This window comes from Mustela nigripes, chromosome 6 (assembly GCF_022355385.1).
Source record: "Mustela nigripes isolate SB6536 chromosome 6, MUSNIG.SB6536, whole genome shotgun sequence".
Classification (NCBI taxonomy): domain Eukaryota; kingdom Metazoa; phylum Chordata; class Mammalia; order Carnivora; family Mustelidae; genus Mustela; species Mustela nigripes.
The window spans coordinates 107,606,531-107,628,352 of NC_081562.1; the positions used below are offsets into that span (position 1 = coordinate 107,606,531).

The window sequence follows — 21,822 nt, forward strand, 5'->3', positions numbered from 1 at the left end:
GAGAAAGCAAATAAATGAAACAAGTGTACTAAAGTCCAGTCAGTAAGGGGCAATTATGTACATTGTGCTATCTTATACTATCACTACTCTTCTTTCACTGCCTTTTTCCCTCCCTGTAAAATTATTCTGTATATGAGCCATTATTTCTGTCTTCACAATGAAGCTCCTTGAAGAGATGCAGATAAACTCTTGAATCTATAAATGACGTGGCAAAGAGAAATCCCTTTATAACAAGGTGTTAGAGGATTTACGTAACTAATTAGAATTGTGTTCTGGCAAAGATCTAGGTAAGTACAACTTCACAGGAAAACTGAGTTTAAGCTGTTGATCTGGCTTTGGTGATTGGTCTTCCTTACTCTTGGACCTCCAGGTATACTCCTCCAAAAAGGTTACAGAAATGGTTCCCTCGGTAGCTATTTTCATCGTGTTAGCTACTGTCACTCTCTGTTATTGGTGGTTCATCAAGAATCAGCAAACTCAGAATGTCCCTATAGTCACTCGGTAGCCTTTATCATCTTACTTCTTCCTTTTCATTGTACTAGAGTATGATTGGGCTTTGGGTGGGATATTGAGGGAGCCAAATTGATTACAGCCATTATACCCATTTTTGTTTCACAAGATACAATAACTGGGTCTCGGGGCGCCTGGGTGGCTCAGTGGGTTAAGCTCCTCCTTTTGCTCGGGTCATGGTCTCAGGGTTCTGGGATTGAGCCCTGCATCAGGCTCTCTGCTCAGTAGGGAGCCTGCTTCCCCCCTCTCTGCCTGCCTCTCTGCCTACTTACTTGTGATCTCCGTCTGACAAATAAATAAATAAATCTTTTAAAAAAAACAACAACAATACCTGGGTCCCACCTTCAAAGATTCTAATTTGATTGTCATGGGTTATAACTTTAGCATAGGTAGACTTAAAATTTTCACAGGTGTCTAATTAGGCAGCAGAGTTTGAGGGCTGCTGTGTTACCTAATCTCCCCAACTAGATTTTAGACCCCTTGAAACAAATTTTAATCTTAAAATTCTTAAACTTTATTAGATAGCTGATTATATGTTTATTAGTTAAACACAACTATAAACATAAAGAAGCCAGTTGTTTAAGTGTTTGAAATAAATATCAAGAAAGCCATGGTGAAATAGAAATTTTTTAGTGAGTAGGGTAGAATACCAAGAAAGGGAATGATGGTTGTAGAGCTCAATCAGGAAATGCTTCTTGAAGAAGTATAGTCACACCTTGAAGAAGTGTGAGAGACTTATGTTGGAAAAGCAGCAGGGCGTTAGTTGGATGTGTCGTGGGATCCGGCTTATGTGATTTGGACTGACCGTGACTAAGAAAGGCAAGACTTTGTTTATTTGTTATGTTCCAATCTTTTGCATTTGAGCCATTTGTGATATATCCTTTTTTTATTTTAAGATTGATTTTTATTTATTTGACAGACAGAGATCACAAGTAGGCAGAGAGGCAGGCAGAGAGAGAGGAAGAAGCAGGCTCCCTGCTGAGCAGAGAGCCTGACACAGGGCTCAATCCCAGGACCCCGAGATCATGACCTGAGCCGAAGGCAGAGGCTTTAACCCACTGAACCACCCAGACGCTCCCATTTGTGATATATCCTAAACTGAGTTTTGGTTATGAAAAAAACAGTCAAAAAACAGTCCTGGGGCGCCTGGGTGGCTCAGTGGGTTAAGCCGCTGCCTTCGGCTCAGGTCATGATCTCAGGGTCCTGGGATCGAGTCCCACATTGGGCTCTCTGCTTGGCTGGGAGCCTGCTTCCTCCTCTCTCTCTCTGCCTACTTGTGATCTCTCTCTGTCAAATAAATAAATAAAATCTTTAAAAAAAAAAAACAGTCCTGAACTTGTTTGATCTTGCTCAGACCTCCACTGGGTGTCTGTTTTCTCTGTCTTTAGTAGAAAAAGTTGGCTAACAGATTTGTTTCCTCTTCAGAGAGGCTTGCAGGTCTAGAACAGTAGGTTATGAGACATGTTATGTTCTGTCTTTGTGATTCCAAGGCAGCAGTCCTGCACAAAGAGAAATGACAGCTGTTCTTCTGTGGAAAAGATCTCAGATTCATGACCTGGATCAGCTTGTCTAAGTTCCCCCCAAATTAATATTAATCTATCAATATAATATATATAATTCTATTAATATAATATGTGTGGGATTCTATAAGGCACTTGGCATAGGGCTGAGAATAAAACCAGTACAATGAAGATGTTTAAAAACATACTTTAATCTCTAGGGACTTAGGGACATAAGACAGATACACACAATTTACTATATACTTTTTTTTAAAGATTTTACTTATTTATTTCACAGACAGAGATCACAAGTAGGCAGAGAGGGAGGCAGAGAAAGAGAGGGAAGCAGGCTCCCTGCTGAGCAGAGAGCCCTATGCAGGGCTCGATCCCAGAACCCTGGGATCATGACCTGAGCCGAAGGCAGGGGCTTTAACCCACTGAGCCACCCAGGCACCCCTACTATATACTTTTTAAATTTTATTTCATTTTTTAAAAAAGATTTTATTTACTTATTTGACAGAGTGCACGAGTAGGCAGAGCAGCAGACAGAGGGAGAGGGAGAAGCAGGTTCCCCGCTGAGCAGAGAGCCCGATGCAGGACTTGATCCCAGGACCCTGAGATCGTGACCTGAGCCAAAGGCAGATGCTTAACTGTCTTCTGAGCCACCCAGGTGCCTCTACTATATATTTTAAAGCAAGAGAACAGATAAATCATTTAAGGGTTTAAAGGTAATGAAAAGGATTCAGAAGGGCAGAACTGAGGAGGAGGGCATTCTGGGTAGCTAGAACATGGTAATTTGAGTCAGAGAGAGAACTTTTAATTCTCTTCAGCACCAGCAGTATGTGACCTTGGACAGCAAACACTGAGGTATAGTCCATGTGCATAGAAATCTAGAAATGAATAAAGAACAGTTCCTATCAGTGTCTGAGAAAAATCAAAATAGCTAGTGTTCAGCGCTACGTTTGTATCCAAAGATGGGACCAGCTTTCTTGTTAAGCATTTGCTGACCATCACTGTGTAGTCGGCTTATGTTAGGCATTACAAGGGGGATAGCAAAGACGTTTAAAGCATGTTTTCTTCCCTTGAGGTGTTTATAATCTATCTAGTTGGGGAATGACCAATAATTGTGAAAAACTTAGTGAGAAGTATGGTAAAAAATGTATAATTATGGTATTTTGTGTAGCCTAGACTCAGAGCTCGGAGTTCAGGAGAAATAAGAGAGGGGAATTGGATTCAGTCCAGAGGGGTTAGAATTTAAGCTGGATCTAAATGAGGAGCTAAATGAGGAGTCTTTAGTTTGGAAACCATGGATAAGTTTCAGGGACTGTGAATTTTCCCTAAAATGGTGTGTATGCTTTGTATGAATGCATGGTTTTAAAGGAAAAGTCTCACATCTTTTGTTGCATTATGAAATGTTTTCCACTTATCAAAATGTCAGCGCCACTATCTACATGAGTAAGAAGACAGGGCTTGGGGATGGCTGGATTTATTTATTTATTTATTTATTTATTTATTTATTTATTTTTAAGATTTTTATTTATTTTATTTGACAGACAGAGATTACAAGTAGGCAGAGAGGCAGACAGAGAGAGAGGGGAGGAAGCAGGCTCCCTGCTGAGCAAAGAGCCCAATGCGGGGCTCGATCCCAGGACCCTGGGATTGTGACCTGAGCCGAAGGCAGAGGCTTTAACCCACTGAGCCACCCAGGCGCCCCTATTTATTTATTTTTAGGGCTTGGGAATTTAGTACAGTGTTTGTAGGTAGCAGTGAGCAACTTTGCTAAGATAAGTCTTCCCTCTTACATGGTCACCTAATTTTGTGATTAACACAAATTTGGGCTAATGGCTCTAGGAATAGAAGAGAGAAAACCCAGTAACTGCACTACTAGGTATTTATCCAAAGGATACAAAGATAGTTATTCAAAGGAACATATGCACCCCAATGTTTATAGCAGCAATGTCTACAGCAGCCAAACTATGGAAAGAGCCCAGGTGTCCATTGACAGATGAATTGATAAAGATGTGGTGTATGTATCTGTATCACACACACACACACAGGAATATTAGCCATCAAAAAGAATGAAATCTTGCCATTTGCAACTATGTGGATAGTACTAGAGGGTAATACGCTAAGCAAAATAAGTCAGAGAAAGACAAATATATGATTTCACTTGTGTGGAATTTAAGAAATAGAACAGATTAACATAAGGGAAGGGAAAATAAAATAAGATGAAAATCAGAGAAGGAGACAAACCATAAGAGACACTTAACCATAGAAAACAAGCTGAGAGTTCCTGGGGGGTGGGTGATGGTGTAACTCACTGATGGACATTAAGGAGGGCAGTTGATGCAGTGAACACTGGGCCTTATATGCAATTGATGAATCACTGAATTCTACCTCTGAAACAAATAATACACTATATGTTAATTAAATTGAATTTAAATAAAATTTTTTTAAAAAACAAGAAAGAAAATTTGGTCTTACCTTCTCCCTGTACTGTAGCCTTATATTTGGTTTCCTGGGAAGACATTTAATGTGCCCAAGAAGAAATAATATATTATTCTAAATATTGTGTGACGTTGCCCTCTTGCTTTTTATCTGGAGGAGACAGATAATTAGAAATAGATTTGAAATGGACCACTACTTACTCTGTTTTATAAAATTCAAACAGCTTTTATCTAAAGGTTGATGCTACTTTAGGTTCATCTTTTCTGTTCTGAGTTAGTGATGCCATAATAGGGGGTTGGGGGAAGTTGAATTCATTTTTCAGTAAAACCAGGATCTTTGTCAAACTCGGGAAGAGTGCAGGGAAAATACTCCCCTTCTATGACATAGAGACATATACTTATTTTATATTCAGAAAGACAGTGGTAGTTTGCTCTCCATGAATTAACATTTAAGTATCAGCAAGGCCTCATTACCCTTCTTTTTAACTACTTTGCAGAGCTTGAGGGTAGAGGATTGAAAGCTGCTGGGCCGTATTTAATTTCTTATTTGGAGATTTTGAGAAAGCAAATAAATAAAACGTGTACCAAAATCAATCAAGGAAAATTATAAACCTCATGCTACCTTATACTATTACTACTCTACTACCTTTTTCCCTCCTTGTAAAATTATTCCTTATATGAGCCTTTATTTCTGGTTTTCACAGTGGAGCTCCTTGAAGAGGTGATTTAATAAACATATATGTATATCTGTTTATAAATATAAATATATATATTATGTGGCAAAGAGAACTCCCTTTGTAACGAGTGTTAGAGGATTTGCATGACTAATTAGAATTATGTTCTGGGAAAGAGGTAGGTAAATACAACTTCATAGGAATTTATTTTTTAAAAATTTTTCTTGTAGTCTCTACATCCAACATGGGATGACCCCAGACTCATAACTCCAAAATCAACAGTTTCTTACTCTTTCAACTGAGCCAGCCAGGAGCCCCAACCTTCATCTTTTTAAATTCCTCCTCATCTCATGCTTTGGAATACTGAAGAGCTAGTATTGGCCTGAATATACAATGATATTTCTCAGTGCTGTGTTTTTGTTTATACTTTTCTGCTACATGGAGCATCTTTCTCATCTCTTTCATCTTTTAGTTCTTAATCTTTAAGATCCAACTCTTGTTCTCTCTTCTTTTTTTTTTTAAGATTTTAGTTTATCTTTATTTTATTTTATTTTATTTATTTTAAAGATGTTATTTATTTATTTGACAGAGCGAGACACAGTGAGAAAGGGAACACAGCAGGTGGAATGGGAGAGGGAGAAGTAAGCTTCCCACAGAGCAAGGAGCCTGATGCAGAGCTTGATCTCAGGACCCTGGGACCATGCCCTGAGCTGAAGGCAGGCGCTTAACAACTAAGCCATCCAGGCGCCCCTAAAGATTTTATTTTTAACTAATCTCTACTGTAGGGCTCAAACTTAGAACCCCAAGATCAAGGGTCACATTATCCACTGACCATGTCAACTAGGTACCCCTCCTTCTCTACGTTTTAAACTGTATTTTAAACTCCTGGCAGGAGGCAGAGATTTTAGTGTTTTATCACTGACATCTAAACAGCAATAAGAAGCCAACTACTTTCAGGAATAGGAGAAATCCAGTACGGCTCCCAGGGTCTTGGCTTAACTGACCGGTGAAATATTTTCTGGTCTCCAAATTGGATTGTAACATCAAGGAGACAGGAGTCTTTGGCATTAGTTTTGGTGAAAGATAATGATTGCTTATTTTAGAGTAATAGCAGAAAATGTTGAGAGGAGGGGAAAACTTTATTTTGCTATATTAAGGATATACTAAGAATATTTTGAGATATATTTAGTATTTCCTGATGAAACAGAAGGAGAGGATGATGATGAGGTAGATGCTTAGCTAAAATAAAAACTTAAAATTGGGATAAGATAGAGAAATGATGGAGAAGTGCTGTTTGTAGTTTGTATTCTTCAGTAGGATAAGTGTTATCTTCTGGCTATCTGTAATTAATGATTTCAGCCATTGATGGGTGTGCAGTCCTTATACACTGTGTTTGGTTGTGAAGTGACTCTATAATCATGCATTAGTGACCAAGTCCCAGAACTGTTGAGTTGTCTTATATTACCATTGTAACTGATGGAAAGATGAGAGTTTAAGAGATCAAATCCCATAATATTATAGCCGTGAAGGTCTCATTTATGTGCGATTTGAAGCCTGGGAGAGGAGCCCATTTGAGGAAATAATACTAATGGCAGATTTTCTTTTTTTTTTTTTTTAAAGATTTTACTTATTTATTTGACAGACAGAGATCACAAGTAGGCAGAGAGGCAGGCAGGGAGAGAGGAAGGGAAGCAGGCTCCCTGCTTAGTAGAGAGCCCGATGCGGGGCTCAATCTCAGGACCCTGAGACCATGACCTGAGCTGAAGGCAGAGGCTTAACCCACTGAGCCACCCAGCGCCCCATGGCAGATCTTTTTAAAAACAAAAAAGTAAGGGGCGCCTGGTGGCTCAGTCAGCTGACATCTGACTCTTGATTTTGGCTCAGGTCATGATGTCAGGATGGTGAGATCAAGCCCTGCATTGGGTAGGCTGGGCGTGGAGCCTGCTTAAGATTCTCTCTCTCCCTCTTCCCCGTCCGCACTTCACCCCGTCCGCACTCCACCTACACAAGCTTGCTCTCTCTCCCCGCAAAAAATAAATAAATAAAATCTTAAAAATACTAAATGAAATAAAAAATAAGATTATTAACTGGCATAGACTCTAGCTACTTTAGTACTTTACGCCCTCTGTTTCCTTTAACCTCAGTCTTTTTTACAAGTATCTTTGCCCCCCAAAATTGGTTATTTTAATATCCAACTAAGTAGTAGTCTTGTTTTTTGTTTTTTTTAAAGATTAAAAAAAATTTTTTTTTAAGATTTATTTATTTATTTGACAGAGATCAAAAGTAGGCAGAGAGGCAGGCAGGAAGAGAGAGAGGAGGAGACAGGCACCCTGCTGAGCATAGAGCCTGATGCCAGGCTCAATCCCAGGACCCGGGATCATGACCTGAGCTGAAGGGAGAGGCTTTAACCCACTGAGCCACCAGGTGCCCCCCCCCTTTTAAAAATATTTTATTTATTTATTGACACAGAGAAACACAGCAAGAGAGGGAACAGAAGCAAAGGGACTCGATCCCAGGACCCTGGGATCATGACCTAAGCTGAAGGCAGATGGTTAACGGCAGAGCCACCCAGGTGCCCCAGTAGTAGTCTTGTTTAAGAATAAAGGTCCTGGGCGCCTGGGTGTCTCAGTGGGTTAAGCCGCTGCCTTCGGCTCAGGTCATGTACTCAGGGTCCTGGGATCGAGTCCCGCATCGGGCTCTCTGCTCAGCAGGGAGCCTGCTTCCCTCTCTCTCTTTCTGCCTGCCTCTCCGTCTACTTGTGATTTCTCTCTGTCAAATAAATAAATAAAATCTTAAAAAAAAAGAAGAAGAATAAAGGTCCTGGGGGCGCCAGGCTCTCTGCTCAGCAGGGAGCCTGCTTCCCCTCTCTCTCTCTGCCTGTCTCTCTCTGCCTACTTGTGATCTCTGTCAAATAAATAAACAAAATCTAAAAAAAAAAATGCTGAAAAATATTTTTAAAAAAGAATAAAAGTCTTAATAGTCAATAATAAAAAGATAATAGAATTTTTATTTTAAAAAAAATTTTTTAAAGATTTTTATTTTATTTCTTTGATGGACAGAGATCACAAGTAGGCAGAGAGGCAGGCAGGAAGAGAGAGGGAAGCAGGCTCCCTGCTGAGCTGAGAACCTGATGCAGGGCTGGATCCCAGGACCCTGAGATTATGACCTGAGCTGAAGGCAGAGGCTTAACCCACTGAGCCTCCCAGGTGCCCCGAATTTTTATTTTTTTTAAAGATTTTATTTATTTATTTTAGGTAGAGAGCAAGGAAAGGAGCAAAAGGAGAGGGAAGGGGAGTGGGAAAGAATCTCAAGCCGACTCCGCATGAAGCACAGGGGCTGATCCCACAACCCTGAGTTTGTGACCTGAGCCGAAACCAGGAGTCAGATGCTTAACCAAATGAGCCACCCACGTGCCCCAACAATAAAATTTTTAAATGAGCAAAAGATTGGGCGCCTGGGTGGCTCAGTGGGTTAAGCCGCTGCCTTCGGCTCAGGTCATGATCTCAGGGTCCTGGGATCGAGTCCCACATCGGGCTCTCTGCTCAGCAGGGAGTCCGCTTCCTCCTCTCTCTCTCTCTGCCTGCCTCTCTGCCTACTTGTGATCTCTGTCTGTCAAATAAACAAATAAAATCTTTAAAAAAAAAAAAAGAACTCTTTATAAAAAAAAAAAAATGAGCAAAAGATTTAAATAGACATTGTTCCAAAGAAGATAAATGGCTAATAAGCTCATGAAAAGATGTTCAGTATCATTGATCATTAGTGAAATGCAAATCAATACCAAAATGAGATATCGCTTCACATCCCCATTGGATGGTCCTAATAAAAAAATAAAACAGACAGTAACAGGTGTTAGGATGTGGAGAAATTGGAATTCTTCTACATTCCTGGGAGGAACATAAAATGGTACAGTTGCTTTGGGAAATAGTTTGGCAGGTCCTTAATAAATTAAACATAGAATTATGTGACCCAGCAATTTCGCTTCTAGCTCTATCCTCAAAAGAACTGAAAGTATATGGTCAAACAAAAACTTTTATGTGGATATTCAGTCACCAGAACATTTGAGAAACAACCCAAATGTCAACCAACTGATGAATTAATAAGCAAAATGTGGTCTATCCCTACAACAAAATACTGCAAAGTCTTAGAAAGAAAGAAGTGCCGATATACACTACCATGTGGACGATCCTTGAAAACATTACCTGCAGCGAAAGAACCGAGACACAAAGGGCCATGTACTGTGTGATTGCATTTATACGAACTTCCCAGGGGAAGGAGGAATTGCTTGGGAGTCGGGGGGCGGGGGCAGAATCTTACTCTTTGAGATGATGGAAATGTTCAGGAATTAAAGAGTGGTGGTGTTCGCATACATTGTGAATTGTGCGCCTAAAAATGGTCAGTGTTAGGTTATGTAAGTTTTATGAATGTAAGTATCAATACTAAAAAAAGAGTATAAAATTTTTTTAAAATAACACCAATTTCTTATTTATTTATTTATTTATTTATTTATTTATTTATTTATTTTATTGTGGTGGTGGTGCCAAAGTGGAAGCCCAAGATGTGGGAGTATCTTTTTAAAAAAATTTTTTTAAAGATTTTATTTATTTATTTGACAGACAGAGGTCACAAGTAGGCAGGGAGGCAGGTCGAGAGAGAGATAGAGAGAGAGAAGCAGGCTCCCTGCTGAGCAGAGAGCCCGATGTGGGGCTCAATCCCAGAACCCTGGGACCATGATCTGAGCCGAAGGCAGAGGCTTAACCGACTGAGCCACCAAGGCGCCCCTATGCAAGAAGTTTTTAGTTTTGATTGACTAATGAAATTATTCTACTTCATATGAATAGCAGCTGTAATCAAAATAAAATAGGAATTAACTTGCTTTACATAATCCTATTCAGACTCTCTGTAGCATATCTGTCATCCAGACATTCTGTGAAGCTTTCATTAGGTGTTTATGAAAGTCGAAGTCCATTGGTTCTCTTCCTGCCTTATTTATTTATTTATTTGTTTATTTGTTTATTTATTTATTTATTTTACTTGTTTTTTTAACATAGTTTCCACACCCAGCATGGGGCTTGAACTCATGACCTCAGGATCAGGATTCATATGCTTTACTGACTCTTCATGCCTTCCTGATCACATTGTAACCTCTGGGTTCCCCTACCATCCTGTGCATATACCTGTCTTAAAGCTTTCTGTATCCTATTGAAATTAGTTATTCATACGTCAGTTTTCAAATCTAGACAGTGAATTTTTTACGAACAAAAATCGAGTCTCATCTCATTCTTGTAATGCTGGTGCCTAACCTGGTGCCAATAACAGGCAATAAGCACATGCTGGGTCCTATTAAACTAAACTGCTAAATGTGAAAACCAGGACTGGCATTATTTATCTTTATTACTTTGGCATGAAGTGTCTTCCTAGAGAGAGAAGGACGAGTCCTGCATTTCTGACTTCCCTCTGGCCACTGCTCTCACATAATTTTAAAGTGGAGCTGTCCTTGTGGAGCTGAAAGACTCCATCAACTAACCATTTCCTATGAAATCGAGTCCATATTTCTTACCTCTCTGTCAGGTTTCCCAGAATCCCTTTCCCAACTGAACTTTCTATTCTTCATGTGCACTGTGCACTACTCAAACTGGGTTACTTACTGTTCCCCTCTTTTATATTTCTGTGCTTTTGCTGGTGGTGTGTTTTGTACATGGGCTTTCACCATGGAACCTGACCCATCCTTCAGATACCTAAAATGTTCCAGGAAGCTCTGTCATTTCCCTGCCTGCTGCAGTCCTCACCGAAAGAAGTCAGCACCTTCCCATCTCAACTCTTTTTTCCCCCCATCTCAGCTCTTATTAGCACTTGTACTGTAGGATAGCATTGCCTAAATGATCAGTTCCTTGAAAGCAAGGTGCTTGCCTTTGTTTTCTCTGCTGTTTTGCATTACCACTTCAAATATAAATACATTGAGTTAAATATAAAAATCAAATTTTGGTTTTTTAGCTTCAAGGAAACTGGTCCAAGGACCGTGTTGTTAAAAATTCTTCCATTCTTCAATGGTCTCCAGGTAAATGCTTCAATCAGAAACTTTTTTATTTATTTCTAGAACTTCAGTTTAGGAAAGAATTTTTTTCCAGATTTATATTTGTTTTATTTTTTAAAATGTTTATTTATTTGAGAGAGAGAGAGAGTGCACACACAAGCAGGAGGGCCCAAGGGAGAAGGACAGACAGAATCTCAAGCATACTCTGTGCTGAGTGTGGAGCCTGATGCCCAGTGGGACCAAGCCCACCACCATGAGATCATGACCTGAACGGAAACCAAGAGTCAGACACTTATATATATGCATTTATCAGTCAGAGAGAGCACAAGCAGGGGGAGCAACAGAGGGAAAAGCAGGCTCCCCACTGAGCAGGGAGCCTGACGTGGAACTTGATCACAGAACCCCGGGATCATGACCTTGGCCGAAGGCAGCTGCTTAACGGACTGAGCCACCCAGGCATGTCAGATTTACATTGATTTAAATGTATTTACCATTCTTTATATTGACTCTCCTCCTTCTTTTCTAGGGCACTGTCTTTAACCTTGAATCAGAGGAGGAGGAGTACCCTGGAATTGTTGCAGAAGATAGCAATGACATTTATATCCTTCCCAGTGACAACTCTGGACAAGTCAGTCCTCCAGAGTCTCCTACTGTGACCACTTCCTGGCAGTCAGAGAGCTTACCTGTTTCACTGTCAGCCAGCCAGAGTTGGCACACAGAAAGCCTCCCAGTGTCCCTAGGTCCTGAGTCCTGGCAGCAGATTGCAATGGATCCTGAAGAAGTCAAAAGCTTAGATAGCAACGGGGCTGGAGAGAAGAGTGAGAACAACTCTTCTAATTCTGACATTGTGCATGTGGAGAAAGAAGAAATTCCTGAAGGCGTGGAAGAGGCTGCCGTGGCACCCATCATCTTGCCAACCAAGGAGCTGCGGGAGGTGCTCCCCGAAGCACCAGCTCCCTTGCTTCCACATATCACTGCCACTTCCTTGCTGGAGATGAGGGAGCCTGACACAGAAGGGATGACAGTGGAGAAAGTCAGCCCTGCTACGTCTTTGTTCGTGGAACTTGAAGAAGAGAGCTTAATGAAGACAAAAGCAGCAATGGTTGAATCTGTTGAATGGGAAGCTGAGTTGATCCCCACCCTGGAACCCACAGCAACACTGCTGAGTGAAGAGGAGAAGCGTGTGAGGAGAGAGGGTCTTCAAGAAGGCCCCTCCCCTGCTGAAGAGAAGGCCAGCCCCCTGTTTGAGGGCAAGTCTATACTGCTGTTTGGAGGGGCCGCCGCCATTGCCATCCTGGCTGTAGCAGTGGGGGTAGCACTGGCTCTGAGAAAGAAATAGATTTTTCAGAAAAGAAAGAAGACATAAAAGATGTAAGATTTTAGCTATACTGACTGAATTTGAACCACCAACAGCTGATTTGGACATTTGTGGAACATTCTGGGGTAATGGGGGACTTCTGCTCAACAAGGCAGTGATGGATCCGCACAGTAGGGCTTCAGGTGGAGGGCAATCACGTTTGTCTGACTGTAAGCTCCAAGGGCCTTGACTTCTGCGAAATTCGGCATCTTATGTGTCAAGCACTCCCTCTAGAACAGGGTTTCTCAGCTTTGGCATTAATGACATCGTGATTAATTCCTTGTTGTAGGAGGCTGTCCTGTGCGCTGTAGGATTGTTTAGCAGCCTCCCTAGCCTCTAACCACTAAATGCAAGTAGCACCCTTCCGCCAGTTGTGATAACCAGAAATGTTTCCTGACATTGCCAAATGTCCCCTGGGGGCAAAATTGTTCCCGTGAAGAGCCATAGCTCTACAGGGAAACGGTTAATTTTGGAGAATCTGGGATAGAAGTTCCCAGGCAAGAGGGCTTGGCTGTGGGCCCTTCAGCTGCTGATTTGTTCCTGCCCTTGGAATTTCATCTTTCCTGATGAACATGCTGTGGTTTTGCAGCCATTCCTTTGTGGCTCTTCTTTTCTTCCCTACCTTCTTAGTCCTGTAGCGGGAGGGTGCTCTCCCCTTATGTCTCAGCTGCCTCTCAGGTACTGCACTGCTCCTCTTCACCCCCAGGTTCTTTATAAGGCCCCATGGGAGAGTGCTTGCTCCGGGCCCACTAAGTCCCTGATGCTTCCTACAGCTCCACCTTGTAAAGATTTTGCCTTTAGTCATCTTAAAAAAACACAAATATAAAAGAGACCTAGGGTTCCCTGCCTGTGAATGCAAGGGCAAGTAACTGGTTAGAGAGCAGTATTTGTCTGATTTACAAGCAGGATGACTTAGATGGCCTATCCGAGGTCTCTTCTGGCCCTTTTATATATGGCCACCCTGTGGAGCTTATGGTTACTTGCTGGCAGCATCTCTGTTGCTAGATGGTTACAGTCTATACTCTGGGCTCTGTGTTTTCCCTTTATCTGGCCTGTCTTCTTATTGGTCAGCTAGCTTCTCTGCGGTCTCTTGCTTTGTGATAAAGATTTTGTACTTGGTCTTACAGACCAATTGAATGATAACTCTTATTAAATACAGAAAGTCTCCCTAAATACTACTGAAATAAAAAGTAGCAAAAGAGAAGCTTGAATTTCTTGAGGCTACCCTTGAGATTCTAGTTTGGCTTTCACAGTTCAAGAATAAGACTTCTTCCCTGAACTCTTTACGGTCCAAATGCCAGAGTGATAAACCAAAATGATTCTAATCAGTATGTGTTAGTTGAGAATCAGCATAACTTTCTTGCATCTGGCCAATCCCATCCCTAAAGGAGGGTGGGACTGTATCTTTTCATGTGGGAGGATCAGTGTCACTATGCAGGACACACACGCTTGGTACAGGTCATCTCAGATTTATCTTAGTAAATGTAACAAATTACTTTTTAGATCCTGAAATTTGTAATAAAATTACTTTACTATCCTGATCACCAAAACTTACGTTTTAAATGTGCTTTCTTTTTTAAATTTATATTCTAAAATGAAATCTTCTCCTTAAAGCAATATTATGTCAAAGTTGGTTGAGGAAAGGTCTGAAGTATGTTTGTCTGTTTATTATGCAGTGTCTTTTTTTTTTTTTTTTTTTAGATTTTACTGGTTTATTTGACACACAGAAAGAGAGATCACAAGTAGGCAAAGAGGCAGGCAGAGAGAGGGGGGCGGAAGCAGGCTCCCTGCTGAGCAGAGAGCCTGTTGTAGAACTCTATCCCAGGACCCTGGGATCATGTCCCCAGCCGAAGGCAGAGGCTTTAACCCACTGAGCCACCCAGGCACCCCTGCAGTATGTCTTTATGTTCTGAGTTTTCATGTCTTAGAGAGTGATATTCTTAAGGGTTTTGGTGCACTTTGATTAGAGTAGCTAGAGTGGGGAGGAATGCAATTAATTTAGGAAAAGATGGTTTTCCTTGGACTCTGACAGTTGGCTCTGACATTGGGTTACTCTGTATTCTAATTGCTACTTTTGTGTTTGCATAGGGTAAGAGCAAACTGGTGAGTTACCTTGATTTTTTTTTTTCTCTTTCATAATAAAATGTTTTCCTTCCAGTGTTCACACTTTTAAACTCTGGACCCTCAAACCCATCCTCAAACCCTCAGACACATTAAAGTACTAGTAGAAGCCAGGTTTATTTTGGAGCTACTAAAAGGTGATCTGTGGCTAAGGATGTTTGAGTGTGTGTTCTCCACAAAAGGAGCCTAAGATGTGTGACAGGATGCTGCCACGCCCCGATTGTCTCCCCATCTGTTGAATATTAACCCAAAGTGATCTGGCCCATTGTATCTTCCTGACTACTAGTTAATATTCTTTTCCAGTGGCTTTCTCTAGAGTAGATCAATGTCATTTCCTGAGTAAAAGGACACATCAGTGTCCCCATTCCTTCTTCACTTCCTTACCCTCTGCCTCTGGCAGTGTAAGGGAAATACCCTGATAAGGACTGCTTCTTACAGCAGCTCCCATTTTTTGCTATGAAAAAAAAAAAATTTCTCAACCTCCCATTTCCCTCTTTTTGGTGGGGTTGGTCGTAGGCCATTTCTTCTCCCCCTCCTAACTTATATTACATCTGAATCTAAGGTAAAAGGCAGATTCAGAATAAATCCAACTTGTTTATTTACAGAGCTCAAAGGTGGAATTAAAAAATCATTTATCATTCCTCATTCTTTTTTTTTTTTTTTAAAGATTTTATTTATCCATTTGACAGAGAGAGAGATCACAAGTAGGCAGAGAGAGAGGGGGAAGCAGGCTCCCCGCCGAGCAGAGAGCCCGATGTGGGGCTCGATCCCAGGACTCTGGGCTCATGACTCAAGCTGAAGGCAGCGGCTTAATCCACTGAGCCACCCAGGCGCCCCTCATTCCTCATTCTTTGAACTATTCAGAAAAAGTTTGTGTAAGTCCTCTAGAATTCTTCTTAATTGCTTTATTGAATGTAATGACTTCTGAAAACTTGGCAAAAATCCAGTGAAGATTTTTTGAGAAAAAATACCAGAATTAAAGAATTCTATTTTATTCTCTCTGTATTAAAATAATAATTCTGGGCCCAAAGAAATCAGTATCTACAGTGTGCCTTAGGGGGACTCTTGCAATCATCACTGTTCTCTAGCAAGCTTTCTAGAAACCAAAAAGCAACTGAAATGGAAAAGCCATCTAGTTCATACACTGACCACTTGATACCTTCTGTTGCTTGCATTTCTGTACCATCTCTGCTGTCAAATGCAGCTGCTCCCTGGGTTTGTCCTGGGGGAATTAACAGCCCAGAGATGGGGTTTTTTGATCCACAGCTACCATTAATTTCTTGTGGAAATTAATGTCCACAGCCTTTGTGCTAATTCTCTCTAATAATAATACAAAGTAATGTTCCTTGCTTTTTTCCCTAAAGGCATGATGTGGACAAGTGTCATACAGCATTTTGAAATTATTTTAAGAGATGCTTTACAGAAATAAAAAGGTATTCTAGGTAACATTTCGTCCTTTCTTTTAATTTCTGAGGTCTTTTTGCACAAATTTATCAAAGAACTTGAGGTGGTGATCATGTTTCATAGGGAGCCTGTTGACTGGTTACTTATAGAAACAGTTTCTGGCCTCTGGCCCAATTTCTTCAAAGGCCTGACAGTAGTCCCCTTGTCTGCAGCTTCATTTCCCGTGGCTCGGTTACGCGCGGGCGCTACGGTCCGGAAGCAAACGATCCTCTTTCTGATGTATCCTCAGGTCAGTAGTAGTATAATGCCTCGTCACAGTGCCTGATCATTCACCTCCCTTCATCTCATTGCATAGGCCCGTTAGCATCTTACGCCAGGACAAGAGTGAGTATCAGTGCAGTAAGACACTGAGGGAGAGACCACATTCACATAACTCATTACAGCATATTATTATAATTGTTCTATTTTATTGTTGTTTTACTCTTTACTGTGCCTAATTTATAAATTAAACTTTACCACAGGGATGGACATATAGGAAAAATCATATATAGGGCTCAGGACGACCTGCAGTTTCAGGCATCCACCACCGAGGATAACAGGGTGCTACCCTACTCAGCAACACGGTACGGGAAGTTTTCTTAAAGGAGGAATGAGATCTGCCGTTAGTGACCACCTCCTCCTGCTTTACCATTCATCACTTAGGAGGTTCAACTGTGAGTTGGGTTTGAGTTTAGGATACCTATTTTTTCTGTATTATCCTTTTCCTTAAAAAGTGTGGGTCATTTTAACAAATAGTTGAACACTTAGTTTGCCAGGGATTGCTCTAGAGCGCCCTCACATACCTTAGTCTATCTTCACAGTTGGAATTCTATTCATATTCCTTCTCCCCAGTTTACAGAGTGAGGAAACCTCAGAGTTTAATGACTTTTCAAAGGTCTTCTAGCATAGGAGAGGCAAAGGCGAGGTTATGAATTATTTCTGACTCCAAGTCTAGTGCTTTCCTTGTTTTTTTTTTTAAGATTTTATTTATTCATTTGACAGAGATCACAAGTAGGCAGAGAGGCAGACAGAGAGAGAGGAAGGGAAGCAGGCTCCCTGCCGTGCAGAGAGCCCGATGTGGGACTCGATCCCAGGATCCCGGGATCATGACCTGAGCTGAAGGCAGAGGCTTTAACCCACTGAGCCACCCAGGCGCCCGCTTTTCTTGGTTTTTACCATTTTTGTGACCCTGTCAAGCAGGGCTGCTAGGCTCCTGACAAATGGTTGTGCCAGTCATACACTGCACTAGGGCAGCCAACTGAAGGGAGACTTTTCTTGATTTGTACAATGGTATGGCATAGTCCTAAGTAGTGAGCATGTTCGAAGTTTATGTCCAGGGTTATTCCCAACTTCTGATTATACCAGGTATTTTCCCCTTAAATACTGAAGGAGATGCCTTCTGGCTACAGAATTAGCAGTTACTGCTGATACAGATCTTTTGTTAGCTTTTTCAGCTAACATGTCAGATAGTACATCTTTCTGCTCATCAACAAGGGTAAACCAGTCTGACACGGGAATCTTCCAGTGAATTTGAAGGCAGCACCTTGACACTTTCTCTCCCTTCATCTGTTCCTTCTTTTCCTTTTCTCCTGCCTATGCCAGGAATTGCGAAGTGGGGGATACCTCTGAGCATTGCTTGGCCTCTCAAGACCCAAGAGGTCAGCAGCTTGAGAGAGCTGGCCAGGCACATCTTGCTCAGAAGCTGACAGTAGGGGACTTTCCAGTGAAAAATCTTCTGTTTTATTCCACAGCACACTAGGGAATGTAAAGTTAATAATAGCCTTGGCTATAGAACACACATTTCTTAAAATTTAGCCACTATTTCTTAGTTACCTCATATACACAGCTCCATAGAGTGGAAATGGTCAGTCATTTAACTAAAGTAACTAAAGTAACTATAGCGTGTCTTCCTTTTATTTACAGAAGACTATTTAGCCTCTGCCTGGCTTGCCATGTTCCTGTGAATTGAAACCAATAGGGTTCTCTACATGTTAATGTTTACATTGCAATAGCTCTAGCCAGGCAGTTGCTCCAGTCGTAAGCTCAGGTTGGAAATGTTCTCAGGGATATTTTCAAGGCCTTGTAATAAGTTAAAAAGCAACAGCTGGCTTAAGGTGATCCCTGCCCCCTTCTCAGCTTCTTAAGGGAAATTTTGTAGTAATCTTGCTCAGTGAGTGCTCTTTGCACCACTAGGAGAAATTGGCTAATCGGTGTATTATTATAAACAAAAGTTCTGACATTTTACTATGTTCCAGGAATAAAAGGAAGTTGCAGTACAATCTTTCCTATTTCAGAGTCCGGAATAACCTGGTTCCTGATTTCTAGCTATCCTATTACATAGATTGGTCCTTGGCCAGCACCAAAGGAAAAGATAGAATTTTTTTTTCCCTAGACCTGTGTTTTTCCTGCTATCCTACCTAGTCTTCCATTTCTCTTTTTCTTCATATTAAAAGTGCCTCTTCCTACCTCATTCCTTGACGGAGTTCAATGTATTATTGGTTCCAATGCTCTCATCTCCTCAAAATTACTGGAATTAAATGGTAATTTTGGTAACTTACCTAAGCATTTCACATAATTGCACGTATTTTCTTTTTCTGTATGAATTTCCATTAGCTCTCCTCATTCACAGCTCTGGTTTGCTCCATTTATGTGGGTTATTCTGGCTCCTTTTCCCTCCTGGCCTTTTGGCCAGTCAACTCTTCATCAGGGGAAAGGAACAAAATTCCTATCTATGAATTGTGCTTTGTTAGGCACAGTGTGTTGGGGAGAACACATTGGAAGTTAAAATAAAGTGAGATCTGAAGATAATTGATGGACTCCTCTTTCTATTCATATGGTAACCTTATGCCCTGACTTCGGAGGGATCATTTCAGAAAATCTTGTGGTCTTCGTAAGTACCCACTTACTTGCTTTGCCCTCGGGTTCTGAAAACATGATCGTAACATCCAAAGGACACTCCCTTTTCAGTTTCCCAGTGAGCAATGAAATTGCGGAAATAATAGCAGGCTTTGGCGCTGTGACCCTTTAAGGCAGCCCTGAGCATCTCTGCAGTTCTGGATCCTGTCTGGTGAGATCAGGAATGATTGGACCTTCTGATCAGATGAATAGTCCATCTGATTTTCAAATACGCCAAGCATCTCCTGGAGAAGAAAGTTGTTTCTCTTTAACCAAGGAATTTCCATCACTTAATTCAAATATTTAAAAGACAGGATGAAACATCTCAATTGAAATTTTCTATCCAAGAGGATTATTTTCCCAGTGTAAAATCCACCAACTTCCAGGATATATGCCTGAGTCATTGTGGCTGAGATGTGCCCAAGACTGGACCACTTGTTTTTGATACAATGGACTCTTCATAATGCCAGCTTGGGGACAAAAGGTGATAATTTTGCTTTATGGGCTGAAAAACTCTAACTTGGCCTGAAAAAAAAAAAAAAAAAAGTACACCAAGAAGTGTGTATAAACTGAATTAAAATGGTGGCCTGTTAATTTAAGCAAAAACAATGGCAGGTTAAAGTGTTATGAAAAGTTGTACTACAACAGAGTCTGGGATGATTTGTTTTAGAGCCCTTTTCCCTTAGCATTGACTCTTGGTATTTAAGTTATTTCTTTTGGAAGAAAGTATCTCTCCCTAGTGAGAATCTGAACACTTTGATACATGTATGGATGAGTATGTATGTGTGATTTGATTTGTTTCCCTCATACATCCTTAAAAAAATTTTTTTCACTCCCAAACATTCGTAACAGCGTTATTAGAAGATTGATTTCCAAATGGTGGCCTTCATACTGCGCAGCTTTTAGTATTTGCTACACATTGTAGATAACCAGGTTGCAACCCAGCCCTGGTGTGGTATGCATTTAATGCTGAACAGTGCAGTCATTTTCTTTTTTTTTTTTCTTTTTTTAAGATTTTATTTATTTGAGAGAACAGAGGGAGAGGGAGGACTTGATCCCAGGACCCCAAGATCATGACCTGAGCCAAAGGCAGCCACTTCACCGACTAAGCCACCCCCGTGCCCCTCATTTTCCCCTCTGATTAAACTCTCAAGGAACAGAAAAGTGTTTTTGGTAACAAGAAAGTTTTTTTTCCGTACCTAATTACTCTTGTCCATATGCTTCCCCAAAGGGTCATATGCACGGTAACAACAGTGGTTGATTTTTAAATGGGAAGATTGTTATTTCCTTAGTATTACAATGTTCCCTACTTTGAGAAGAATTTTTCATTCGTGAGGCTATATGCATCCGTCTCCAGTCCTTGCTCTCCTCAAACCCAATCTTGCCTGCTATAAGACCATGCCGCAAGGTTCCACTTTAACAAATAGTAAAGTTTTTTTTTTTTTTTTAAGAACAACAAAAAAACATTGTGGTTTTTTTCTGTCTTACAATCTGTTCTTAAATTTAATTTTCAAGTGAAGAACAGTACAACTGAAATGAGATAAATGCACAATGTGTAGTGGTTTAGAAGATGGTATGAAACTCATTCAACAATGTGCAATATTTCCATTCAAGTATGTTAATGTAAAGATGTCTAAATGGATCACAAGCGTAAAACATCTTTAAAATAGAAATAAATAGCTATTATCTCATGAGTATCTTCTCTAAGAACTTTAAGTGGCTATAGCTCCATCTCGGCTAGAGGCAGCTGCTTTGTTGTCATCATATCAAGTTTTAACCAGTCTTGCTTCGGCAGAGGTGTCCACTCAGTCCATCTCCTACAGCAGGAAAGGAAAAAAAGCCGGAATTAAGCAGTCTAATTCACAAACCAGGATTCAGTTCTTAAGGACTCTGGAGCCACAATCAACAGAAGTGAAGCTAAGTTTTGTACACACTCTGGAGTCTCTGAAGTCCTGTCATCCTTTGAGCCCTGTATCCTCCTAGATGGGAGCAACCACAGAAACAGGCTTCCCAGGTGCTGAGATCTAGATCTTCACATCTGTTGAGTCACTTACAGTACCAAGAAGCACCTTAGTGGGTCTGAGGAATGGAGATTCTGTTTCATTCCCTCAGTACTTTTTTTTAATGATTTTATTTATTTTTTTGAGAGAGAGATAACGAGTTGGGGGAGGGGCAGAGGACTCCCCGCTGAGCAGGAAGCCTGATGTGGGGCTCTATCCCAGGACCCCGGGATCATGACCAGAGCTGAAGGCAGGCACTTAACTGACTGAATCACCCAGGGGCCCCTCATCCCTTCAGTATTTAGTAAGCTGTTAATAAAGATTGCCATGACATCTTGCTCACTTTTCCCCCTTTAGATGGTTGTTGTTGAAAGCTGTCCAGGAATATTCTCAGGCTTACCTTCTTCTTAATAACTCAGCTTGACTTAATATACTTGATTGAAGATTTATATTCATTCTCCTGTTTTAAAATGCTGGCATAGGGGTACCTGGGTGGCTTAGTCCATTGTTCCAACTCTTGATTTTGGCTCAGGTCATGAGATTGAGCCCTGCATCAGGCTCTGCACTGGGCATGGAGCCTACTTACTAGTCTTCTTCTCCCTCCACTCCTCCCCCCAACTTGCGTGCAGTCTCTCTCTCAAGAAAAAAAAAAAAGCTTAGAAAAATGCTGGCGTGTATGAAGGCCATGGCAGATACAAAAAAGGTGTTGAGACTTACCAGTAAATATTAACAGGGTTAGATACCTGGGTTATATCTCTGACACACAAAATCCCAAACATTTGCTATTATTTTCAAATTTACAGTAAGATACATCTACTTAATTTCCAGTTAAAGTGAAGCAACAA

General features: G+C 40.9%; 2 protein-coding genes across 6 annotated transcripts in view; one reads left to right on the forward strand and one right to left on the reverse strand.

Moving 5' to 3' along the window:
* The window catches only part of BCL2L13 (BCL2 like 13), an 85,897-nt gene extending 71,217 nt beyond the window's left edge, over positions 1 to 14,680 (forward strand). For all 4 annotated transcript variants that reach the window (XM_059403937.1, XM_059403939.1, XM_059403940.1 and 1 more), the window contains one exon: positions 11,688 to 14,680. In XM_059403937.1, the coding sequence (XP_059259920.1) occupies positions 11,688 to 12,500 (813 nt within the window). In that variant the 3' untranslated portion in view covers positions 12,501 to 14,680. The remainder of the gene's footprint in view (positions 1 to 11,687) is intronic.
* BID (BH3 interacting domain death agonist) overlaps positions 13,345 to 21,822 on the reverse strand; it is a 54,416-nt gene continuing 45,938 nt past the window's right edge. For both annotated transcript variants that reach the window (XM_059403943.1, XM_059403942.1), the window contains one exon: positions 13,345 to 20,794. In XM_059403943.1, the coding sequence (XP_059259926.1) occupies positions 20,783 to 20,794 (12 nt within the window). In that variant the 3' untranslated portion in view covers positions 13,345 to 20,782. The remainder of the gene's footprint in view (positions 20,795 to 21,822) is intronic.